The sequence below is a fragment of the Rhinolophus hipposideros genome (genome assembly GCF_964194185.1).
Source record: "Rhinolophus hipposideros genome assembly, chromosome: 24".
NCBI classification, from domain to species: Eukaryota; Metazoa; Chordata; class Mammalia; order Chiroptera; family Rhinolophidae; genus Rhinolophus; species Rhinolophus hipposideros.
Window position 1 is genome coordinate 43,183 of NC_138070.1, and position 11,824 is coordinate 55,006.

Here is an 11,824-nt window from a genome sequence, read left to right on the forward strand (position 1 = left end):
CTGCCGAGTGTCCTGACATCTTTTATTGTATAACCTAGGAATTGCCTACATTTTAGTTTAATTAAATATGCTTGTTATTTTCTGAAATATCTTACCACAGATCAATGCAAGGTCTTTTTGGATGAGTTACATACTTCAGAGTGACGTTACATGAAGAGAGTTTTAGAGGAAAGTTCTAACTTTTGATGAAGTGATTCAGGTACTATATTTGTGAGCTGGACTAAAGGCACTTCTGGCCTGACTGCCCCTCATTTACCTGGTCACAGGCTTCTTGTCACCTTTTTCTCCATGTCTCTTTCCCTTGCTCCAGCAAGGAGGTCAAGTTTGGTTTAGAAATAGGAAGTTCTGCTTACAAAAGGGAGACAATAGATACTTCAAAATATTAGTTTTCTGAGATCCAGACTCGATCTTTTAGGAAAGCTGCTACGAGAACAGGAGCAGGAGGAAACTGCTGACCACTTCCCACTCAACGAATTTTCCACCATTTCCTCAAGAACATGGAACAGGGCGTTAGGCCATTGAGCGCCCACCCCGGTATCTCCTGTGGAGACAGCAGAGATAACCACATTCAGATTCTGAATTCGGAGGAATGGCAACCTCCTCAGACCATGTTCCCATAGCTGTCCATCATTACATCCTATGTCAAGTCTTTTGGGCAGGGTCCAGTCAGCCCCATTCCTCCTGAGGGCAGTCTGTGGCCACATCCCTGAATGGGACAAACCTCTGAAGTGACAGATACATTCTTGTTCACCACAGACCTGCCCACATGATGCGAGGGGAAGTAACGCTGCTGAGAATACTGGGGAAGGGAAGAGCTGGACAGCAGTGCTGGCAGTTTGAGGCTTCAGGCAATCCTACAAGAGTAATTATTAGGCAGCAGCTATGTGTTCTCTCACACCACATCGAGTGGGAAAGAAAAATGCTGCCTCTCATTGTGTGACAGAGTTACATGTACATGAAGAAAATAAACAAGGCTCTTATTCAAGTACTAAATTGCACGTTACATATACTAGATGCAAAGTTCTCAAGAGAGGTCGTCACATGCTTCCAAGATAATGTAAACCTTTAATTAGAACATTAGAAAGTGGGCAGGTGTCCATGAAAAGTAAATATCTGATTGATTTTGACAAATACGTGCTTACAAAAGAAATATTCTCACTAAATGGAGCACCAGGAAAACTGCCTTGGCATTTCCTGTGGTCGACCTTATTCACACTTATTTCAGACAGGAAGCCATGTCCAGGCAGATTCAAGGGTAAACGTGAGCATAACCTTAAATGGAAGGTCTGAAAGCTAAAACCTGAGACACCTAAGGTTTCCCTTGTTACGTCTGTGTTTCCACAAAAGCACAGAGCTCTGCACTGACGTCGACACTGGCAGCTGCAGTTTCAGAATCACATACACTGTGGGAAAAACTCAAGTGCACATTAATTTACTCTCAGTCAAAAGATTTATTCATAGCTTTCTTTTCTGAATTTGCTTTTCAAAATAAAAGCCAAAACAAATATCCCCTGCTAAAAAGTAACGCCCACACTGATTCCCCAAGTATGACTATGGGAACTCTAAGATTTCCCCACACGCATTACAATGGTACTGTTTGCCACATATAATTCTATAGGTTTAAAGTGTGCAGAAGGTCAGCCTATATCCAGCTCATTTACAGGGTTTTTCTCCTTAGAAGAGTATTCTAAAATCCAATAAATACTGCACGGCACACGAAGGCATTCCTAAATCACTGAAGACTTTGCTTCACCCTGAATTTTCTGTGTTCAGGAAAGAGCACCCTTCCCCACGTGTCCTGTCTGTCTTGAGATGGCAGATGCAGAGGGAGAGCTGATCTCGAATTAGCAGCTTTCTCGCATGTATGGGGCGTGTATTCGTGTCCTGGCAGGAGGTTTTACACATGGAGTAAGGAATCCTCCCAGGTGAACGTATTCTCAACACAACTGACCTCATATTTTGGCATCACGTAGAGAAGGAGCGGCTTGAATAGCTTTCCCACATATTCACGGAGTTTTTCTCCAGGATGCTGAATAAGTATGGGTCACTCTTCTTCACATAAGGCTCTGAAGTAAGAGTAAGGCATTAGCTGCTACTGTTGTTACCTAGACATTCTCAAGTTTTCTCTACAGTGTGAACCCCCTGGTGTTCCGTAAGGAATGGGTGGTGATTAAACACATTTTCATACTCATAGGGGCTCACCAGAGAGTGTGTTCTCTGATGCTTGGCAAGGTTTGAGCTCCAGCTGAAGGACTTACTGCACACCTTACACACGTAGGGCTTCTCCCCAGTGTGTGTTATCTGGTGTAGGATGAGGGAGAAGCTCCGACTAAAGGCTCTGTCACACTCAGTGCACGCGTAGGGCTTTTCTCCACTGTGTATTTTCCTGTGTTGTACAAGCGATGCGTGCCATCTGAAAACTTTACCACACTCATCACACTCATGCAGCTTCTCTCCAGTGTGGATTCTCTGATGCTTCATAAGAAATGAGTGGCAACGGAAGGCTCTCCTGCATTCATCGCATTCATAGGGGGTTTTGGTGGTGTGGGTGCTCTGGTGGCGCGTGAGGTGTGAAGATCGCCGAAAGGCCTTCCCACATTCCAGGCACTCATACGGCTTCTCCCCAGTGTGTGTGATCTGGTGGCGAATGAGCTCGGAGCCACTGCTGAAGGCTTTCCCACATCTCCTGCACATATACTGTTTCTTCCCGATGTGGATTCTCTGATGTCGGGTGAGGTTGGAGGCACGGCTGAAGGCCTTTCCGCATTCAGGACACTTGTAGGGCTTCTCCCCCGTGTGTGTTCTCTGATGTTCAATAAGAAATGAAAGGTAACTGAATGTTTTACTACAGTCCTTACACTCATGGGGTTTCTTTCCGGTATGTGTCATCTGATGTTTCACAAGGTTCGAGATCTGGCTGAAGGTCTTGCCACATTCCTTACATATGTAGGGCTTCTCGCCCGTGTGAGTTCTCTGATGTAACACGAGGGAAAAGCGCCGACTGAACGTTTTCCCACATTCACCGCATCCATAGGGCCGCTCCACGGAGCTGATGCTATGTTGAGACAAGGCTTCCTGATGAGACACTGTCACCTGCCTGACACATGCCTGATTTCTCTGCAGCATCTCAGTAACACCCTCGCATTTCCAGCCTCCTTTACAAGTGGAATGCCCAGGGCCTTGGATCAGAATTCTCTCCTTTATCAAATACGGGGGTGAGTCATCTTCATGTGTGATATTTTGGGGAGAAAACTCTCTGATCTTACCATTTGACTCCGAAACTGAAAAAACAAAGCAAATGTTTATTTTTTTTTTCTGTATTAAAAGTCATTCTTCCTTTTTTAATGAGAGAATTACATTGAAAAAAAAATCTTAGCAGTTCATGGCTTACATGACTTTGAAATCAAAGCAAAAGACATCAAACAGAGGAGAAATTTTGGTGAATAGGGAGAAAGATTAAATATGAGTAACCAAAAGTGAGCGAAAAATAGAAATATGAGGAGAAAAAGGAATCAGGAAGGATAGGTTGTAGTCTTCCTCACCTCCATTTAAACTTTATTTGCTGCCAGAATGAAGTGAAAATGAAAATTTTATAATGCTGCCCGCCAACCACAAGCACAACCATCAGACTGCTCACTCGGGGGCTCTGGAACATCTGACTGACTTATTCTACGTAAAGAGATGAAAGGCTTCCTGAAAACCACCTGTGTGACCCTCACTCTACTTTCCAAACTTCTATCGGAGCTCAACTGTGGTGTAACAATCTTTCTATCAGATACTTTACAAAGACAAACAGGCTTTACTCCTAATTTTAGGAGGGACTTTATCATTCCTTTCTGAACAGAATTTTATAATACGAAGGATTTTTTAAAAAAATATATTCTCAGGTGGCCAGATGGCTCAGTTGATTAGAGCACGAGCTCTGAACAACAGGGTTGCTGGTTCGATTTCCATGTGGGCCAATGAGCTGCGCCCTCCACAACTAGATTGAAGACAATGAACTGCTGCTGAGCTTCTGGAGGGGCGGCCAGATGGCTCGCTGGTTAGAGCGTGAGCTCTCAACAACAAGGTTGCCGGTTCGATTCGCACATGGGATGGTGGGCTGTGCCCCCTGCAACTGAGATTGAAAACGGTGACTGGACTTGGAGCTGAGCTGCGCCCTCCACAACTAGACTGAAGGACAACGACTTGGAGCTGATGGGTCCTGGAGAAACACAATATTCCCTAATATTCCCCGATTAAAAAATATATATGTATACATCTATAGCTATCTATCTACCTATAGATAGATATTCTCTCACACCCTTATTATTAGGAAATATGTAGGGAGTGAAAGGCCACGATGTGGACAACTTATGCTCAAGTGTTTCTGGGGGAAAAAATCATATACCAAATTATAAAACAAATGTGGCAAAAACTTCACAATAGGTGAATGTAAGGACATATGAGTATTCTTGGTACTATTCTTGCAACTTTTAAATTATTTCCAAATTATACATTAAAAATTTCATTTTTCTCTAAAACACACTTTGACATTTATTTTATTTGGTGGGAATGCTATCTCCTATTATCACTGACTGTAAGCTTCTAGGGAAAAATAAATATTTCTTTAATATGTATCTAAGCAACGAACCAAGATTTATACCCATATGGCAGGCACATAAAAATGAAAGGTCAGGATAGGGGATGCAGTGAAGTAGCTGTTAAGAAAACAATTGTCTCAATAAAGGGAAAATCTTAAATTACTCTCCTCATTCTCCTGTAAACCAATCCCATATCTATTGAGTAACTCACTAAGAAACTTGGGGATATAAACTGAATAATTCTCTTCAAGAGCTAAGAAGAGGAAAAGGGAGACTAAGAGGACACAGAAGAAAACAACTAGCGCTATAAGAAACAAAAGTTCATTATATTTAGAGTAAAAAGTGCATAAAAGATCAGAGACGAGACATAAAAATCCACTGCAACAGATAAAGAATGCCTTTGATAGGCTCACGCGCAATCTGGACTTGCCTGAGGAACAAGTCTCTGTGCTAGAGGATAATTATCTCAATGGAAACTTCTAAAAGTGGAAAGCAAAGAGAAATAAGATGAAGAAAACTAGTAAACCAAGAACTGTGGGATTACCACAAATGGTGTAATGTGCATGTAATAGGAATACCAAAAGGGAAAGAAAGAAACAGAAGCAGTATTTGAAATAATAATGACCAAGAATTTCCCAAAATTAATGTCAGACACCAAACCACAGATCCAGGAAGCTCAGAGAACAACAAGCAGGGCAAATGTCTAATAAACTGCACTTAAACATATATTCAAACTTCAAAAACCAAAGATAAAGAAAAAAATCTTGGAAGAAGCTGGAGTGGGTAAACAATTTACCTACATAGGAGTAAAGACAAGAATTACATGTGTCTTCTCTGAAACCACACAAGGAAGAAGACAGTGTTCAGAGGGAAAGACCACCCACCTAAGCAAAATCCAATCCACTAACCATGTCACACGCTGTGAGGGCGTGGGGCAGCAGGAACTCTCAGTCACACCTGGTGGGGACGCAACCCAGTGTGACCACTTGCAATAGCTGGGAGATTTCTTACAAAACTAAACATCATCATCATCATGCGCTGTATAGCAGCTGTATTCCTAATTGCAAAATCTTGGAAGCAACAAGACATTCTTCAGCAGGAGAATGGAAAAGAAAACTGTGGTCTATCCAGAGAGTGGAGTATTATTCAGCACTTAAAGAAATGAGCTCCTGATCCATGAAAAGATATAAAGGAAACTGAAATGAATAACATTGAGTGAAAGAAGCCAATCTGAGAAGGCTACAAAGTGATTCCAACTCTATCGCATTCTGGAAAAGGCAGAACTGTGGAGACAGTAAAAAGATCATGGTTGCAGGGGTGGCAGGGAAGAGGGATGAATGGGCATAGCTCAGAGGATCTCAAGGGCAGTGCAACTACCGTGTCTGCCACCAGTCAGCACCTGGAGAACCTTCCGGCACCAGCTAAAGGTGGGGAGGCGGGGCATCCCCCTGACCTGGCAGTTCGGGCCCTGGGTACCCGCGGGGAACTGTGCAGGGCAGGACAGGACGCAGCCTGTCGGCAGGTGAGCGGGGAGCCCTCAGCAGCAATGCACACGCTGGGGAGCACTCGCTGTACAGTGAAACACACTAGGAGAGTCCGATGCAAAATGCATTCATCTTCAAGTAATTTTCAGGGAAATCACGACGTATCACGCACATTATATGTATATGTATGTGTATGTCATGAGCTCCATACATAAAGTCCACAAACAAACCTGAACTAGTGCTTAGATACACAGTTTCCTAAGCTGTGACGCAAGCGGAGGAAGTTACTGCCATCAAAGGAAGAGATGGGGGGAGAGGAGTGCACAGGGTGCTCTTAGGGACGCGGCGGGCTTCCGCTCCCGGAGCCGAGGGGCGGCTGGTGACACGCGTGTGCCACAGTGATTCCTCAAGCGGCACACGTGTCGTGTGCGTTCTGTCCGCCTGCGTGACAGTTCACCTGCCAGCACACACTGCGAGGGACACACCGAAGCTAACGTGGAGGCCGCCTTCCCGCGGGGCTCGTCACCTCCCCTCCCCCCCACTCTATTATTTTCCAAACGTTTACATTTGAAACTTATATAATCTATTAACCAATGTCACCCCAATAAATGTAGTAAAAATAAAATAAACAAAGACTAAAAAATCCAAAGTAAAACAAACAGATTAAAAAAAAAAAACAAAAAAAAAACAAACAGGGGCCGGCCTGGTGGCTCAGGCGGTTAGAGCTCCATGCTCCTAACTCCGAAGGCTGCCGGTTCGATTCCCACATGGGCCAGTGGGCTCTCAACACACACATACACACACACACACACACACACACAAAGGCAAAAAAAAAAAAGTAAAAAAAAAAAAAAAATTCAATAAATATTGTTAAGAGAATATATGAGACAATGAGTAAGCCCATCAATGAACTAAAGAGTCGTGATTCAACCTTCCCAAGTTGGTCAATTAGGACAACACTATAGAGAAAAAACACATTCCTTTCAATTTAGGCAACAGAAACATCGATTTCAGGAAAGAAAGGGAGGAGAATCAAAAGGACTGACATTCAGAACCCAGACAGAGTGAGAATGGGAGGAAAGCCTGTGAGGAGTGGAGGAGAGGCAGACTGCCAGGTGGTGCCGTGTGGAGCTGTGGGCAAGACTCAGTCTCCGCATGTTTGTATCTTTTAGGAAAAACTTTGCAACCAACATATAAAAACGTGCTGCTTTCTCACTGACTAGTCGGGTGATTGTGAAAAATTTTCCCCACCAGCTTCTAACTCGCTCACCTGAAAACAGGTCTCTTCTCCCATCTCCTCTCTGCAGCCAGGGCTCTTTTCTTTGCTCCAACAAGGAGACCACATCTGGCTTAGAAATGGTAAGACCTGCTTGCAGAAAATGAAATAAATTCAAAATCGGTCCTTGAATCCTCAGAAAAGAGGGACCATTAAAAGAAATGTCAATGTAAATATAAAAGATGTCTCAAGATTAGGTGGAGTTATGATTCCCCTCCTAACACAGGTTAAAAATAAAGTAACCCACCTCCCTTGGGAATGTTCGGCCAGATGATCAATCAACATTCACAACAGCCACACTAATGGTCCAGTGCTGACCAAGGCGAGACGAAGAAGACTTACCCAGTGAGACCAGGTGGTTATAGTTCTCCAGCATCACATGTCGGTACAGGTCCCTCTGAGCCGGCTGAAGCCACTCCCACTCCTCCTGGGAGAAGTCTACGGCCACATCTCTGAAAGTTACCGAGCCCTGAAATGACACACACGTCTGCACACGCAGCGCCTATGCTCTGAAAGGCCCAGATCCAGGAGTGCAATGAGTCCCACTGTGGAGGGTGGGCAGTGTGTACACATAGTGGAATGGGAATTTTCAGAATTCTGAGTCATTATTAAGAGTATAACTAAGAGCTCAGCTGTTGTTATGTTGTGTAATGAAAAACGGAGAAAAAAAATGTATGGGATGTGCCCTGAGACAATTTCCAATTCTGTGAAAGGTAAAGGATTACACATGTGAACAGCATGGATTTCTGCTTGTGGTTGTAAATACAGCACTTTGTAAACAGTCCAGGCAATTCCTTTGTGTTTAACAGGCAATGAATGTTTTCCTTAATAGCAGCCTATGTTAACAAGATTTGGCAAGAATGGCTTCATAGTAACAACTGGCTGCAGCAGCACCGAGAGCAGCAGCACCCTAGAAATGAGGCAAATACTCTCAAGTGTATGGCATTCCGAAGACACAGCTGTGGCACCTGCAGGCAATTTTAGCTGTGTCACAAGGAGGGTAAGCAGTAATGTACAAGGACCCCCCACGAGGAAATGTCACGCCTGCAGATGGAACGTACAGCGTCTCCCTCGGGATTGGGAGAACAAGTCCCTGTTGACGGCCTGGTTTGCACAACTTGAGCGCTCCACGGAACAGTTAGGCATCGAAAGGGGTTCTAAAAGGTCCCAAACTAGCAGCAGCCACAAATGTATGGCAGGGTCATATTTTAGTAAAAAACATTTTGTAAGTGATAAAAGATTATTTACTAACTGAGGAGGGAGCTGTTTCCCTGAGTCAACAGTGGGATTTGCAGCCCGGGTAGAAACCGGACTCCCAAGCAAAAGTTGCAGAGCCCCTGGGTTTCGAGAGAAGCTTGACAAAAAGGACAGAGAAGTGCAACCAGAAACAGAACGAATTTGGACGAGCCGTCTTCTCCCCCACCTTTGTGAAGCACAACTGCCAGCCAGGCATTGAGCCACGACCGGAACAAAAACGGTCAAGTGTTCTTTGCTAAATAAAGTTAACGTCAAGACTGAAAACGAGCTCTGTGAGTTTGGGGATTTGGGTTTACCCGCGGCTGCGTCCCCAGGGCCCAGGATGGGTCGCGCATTGCAGCCACTGGGAGGGGCTGCTAAAACACGCCGCTGAACCCACGCCGGTTTCTGGTTCAGGACGTGGGGCAGGGCTCCTGAACGGACACTTCTAGCACATTCTCAGCCGACGCCGACGCTGCCGGTCCGGGGGTCCACTCTGACACCACTGGGGAAAGTGGGAAAGTGGGGGCTCCACAACGACGGGAACCAGCGCGGGGCGGCTGGAGCAAGACACGGCGCGGCGCCTCTCGCGGGGACAGCGGGGGACGCGCCGGAGGCACCGTGGCTGCGCGCGGCCCCCGCCCCGAACACCCGCGGGTCCGAACCGCACCTCGCGGCGGCTCGCCGGGCCCTCGCACCCTCCCGGGCACAAGCGCCCGCAGGCGGCGACCCGGAGGGTCCGGGCTTCCGCCGGCCTAAGTTCCAGGACCGAAACAAGCCCGAGCACGGACTGAACTCAGCCTCGTTGAGGAGGAAGAAAGGAAAGGCCAGCTTACCTGCGACATGGCTCCCGCGCGCAGCGAGGAGGCCTGGGCGGCGACCCGGGACAGCTGGCAGGAGAGGCGGAGGGGCCCTGGGCCCGACGGCCGGCCGGGGGCCCGCACTGCGAGGCCGTCGCCCCGCGGGGCCTGGGGACCCGGAAGTCCCGGGACGCCCGGGGAAGTCCCTTCCCGCCACGGCGTGGGCTCCGGGGAGCCTGGCCTGGCCTACGGCCCCGGCACCTCCCGCTTTAACGGGGGTCACGGCCGGCGCGCTTCCTCTGCGATTTGGGCAGGTCGGGCGCAGTGTCCGCAGATCCGGACCGAGTCCTCCACCGGGCCGCCCGGCGGGGATCGCGGGGAGGGCGGGGCGGGCCGCTTTACCTACCTCCGAATTCTCGGCGCGGCACCGAGTCCCCGCTGCAGCGACCCGCCCGCGGAGCAGGCCGCGGGCCACACAGCTGGACTTCCCAGCATCCACCGGGGCTCGGCGCGCGTGGGAAGAAGGCTCCCCCTCACACACTACAACTCCCAGAAAGACCCGGGCGCACAGCACCAGCGCGGCCACCGGGAGCCTCACACAACTACACTTCCCAGCATCCACCGGGGCTCGGCGCGCGTGGGAAGAAGGCTCCCCCTCACACACTACAACTCCCAGAAAGACCCGGGCGCACAGCACCAGCGCGGCCACCGGGAGCCTCACACAACTACACTTCCCAGCATCCACCGGGGCTCGGCGCGCGTGGGAAGAAGGCTCCCCCTCACACACTACAACTCCCAGAAAGACCCGGGCGCACAGCACCAGCGCGGCCACCGGGAGCCTCACACAACTACACTTCCCAGCATCCACCGGGGCTCGGCGCGCGTGGGAAGAAGGCTCCCCCTCACACACTACAACTCCCAGAAAGACCCGCGCGCGCAGCACCAGCGCGGCCACCGGGAGCCTCACACAACTACACTTCCCAGCATCCACCGGGGCTCGGCGCGCGTGGGAAGAAGGCTCCCCCTCACACACTACAACTCCCAGAAAGACCCGCGCGCGCAGCACCAGCGCGGCCACCGGGAGCCTCACACAACTACACTTCCCAGCATCCACCGGGGCTCGGCGCGCGTGGGAAGAAGGCTCCCCCTCACACACTACAACTCCCAGAAAGACCCGGGCGCACAGCACCAGCGCGGCCACCGGGAGCCTCACACAACTGCACTTCCCGGGATCCACCGGGGCCTCACCGCGCCTGGGAGGAAAGCTTCCCCTCAGACAGTACGACTCCCAGAGAGCCCCGCGTTCACAGCGCCAGAGACTGCGACTGCAGGCCTCAGAGAACTACAATTCCCAAAACCGACTGCAGCCCCAGCACCTCCGGGAAAGCCCTCCAGCTTTCCGTAGTGGTCGTGACCGGAATCCCCCGCTCCGTGGAGCAGCCCCGGCAGCCAAGGGCTCCCGCCCCGCCGAGTTACGGTGCTGTGGCCCCTTTGCTACCGCCGGGAGCACAATGACCCTCCAGCGACTTTGTGCCCTTGATCCCCAAAGGCGACACACGCCTCACTGCAGGCGACGCAGCAAGCCCTTAATTACTTGTCAGCTACAGACTGGACGTGGGAACTGTGCCCGTGTCCAGACCAGCAGAGGGAAGTGGGGCGCGGCCTTCGGAGGGCCGTGGGCGGCGGGGCTGACGTGCCGCCGCAGTGCGGGAGGAGTTCGAGGGGACCGCGGCCATCGCCTGGTTCCTGGGGATTTCCTCGCCCGGTCGTGACGGAAAACGGGCAGACCCAGCAGGTCGGGTGCGCGAAGGGCACGGTGAGCAGGGCTCGGGCGTGGGTGCGGGTCAGACCGCCAGGTGAGCCCCCGATGTCAGTGGAGGTGGCAACGGGAAGCGTCTGGAAGGGATAACGAGAGAAAGCCACCGCAGCAGCAGGGGCTCTGCTTGGCCCAAAGCACCGTGTCCCCAGAGACACCCAACATCGGGAACGCGGACCGTGTGTTCAGGGTGCGTCCTCCAGATCCCGGCTCCAGGAAGGACCCGCTGCCCAGCAGCGTCAGCCACCACCTCCCGGCAGCGTTTCCAGGGCGGGCGGGCCTCTGCCGAAAAGCACTGTTTCCCCTGAGGCTCGTCCCTTCCCAGGGCAGCCTGCCGCAGGTCGGTGAGCACCGCAGGGCGGTCAGTGCCTGGCCGTCCGGACCGGACACGGGACATTACACGGGACATTAGTGAATGAGTACCTGCTTCGGAGCTCCCTAACTGGCCTGGCTGGATTTCTACAGCCTACAGTGCACTCGGACTTCTTGCTCTGATCAGTCTTTTCCTAGTTATTCTCCCATCACTTCACAGCCGTTGATCCTCTATAAACATCCTGCACCCAAAACTTCATGTCAACATCTGCTTCCAGAGAACCACCTTGGGGATGCAGCCTGACTTAGCCGGTTAG

General features: G+C 49.9%; 1 protein-coding gene across 1 annotated transcript; it reads right to left on the reverse strand.

Annotated features, from left to right (window-relative positions):
- Positions 1 to 1,049: 1,049 nt before the first annotated feature.
- Positions 1,050 to 11,592, reverse strand: ZNF140 (zinc finger protein 140; the record flags this gene model as incomplete). Its single annotated transcript, XM_081037781.1, has 7 exons — positions 1,050 to 3,281; positions 7,338 to 7,436; positions 7,686 to 7,812; positions 9,416 to 9,625; positions 9,786 to 10,632; positions 11,073 to 11,275; positions 11,359 to 11,592. 7 exons carry the CDS (start codon positions 11,590 to 11,592, stop codon positions 2,116 to 2,118), a joined length of 2,886 nt encoding a protein of 961 aa, XP_080893907.1. The 3' UTR covers positions 1,050 to 2,115.
- Positions 11,593 to 11,824: the final 232 nt, after the last annotated feature.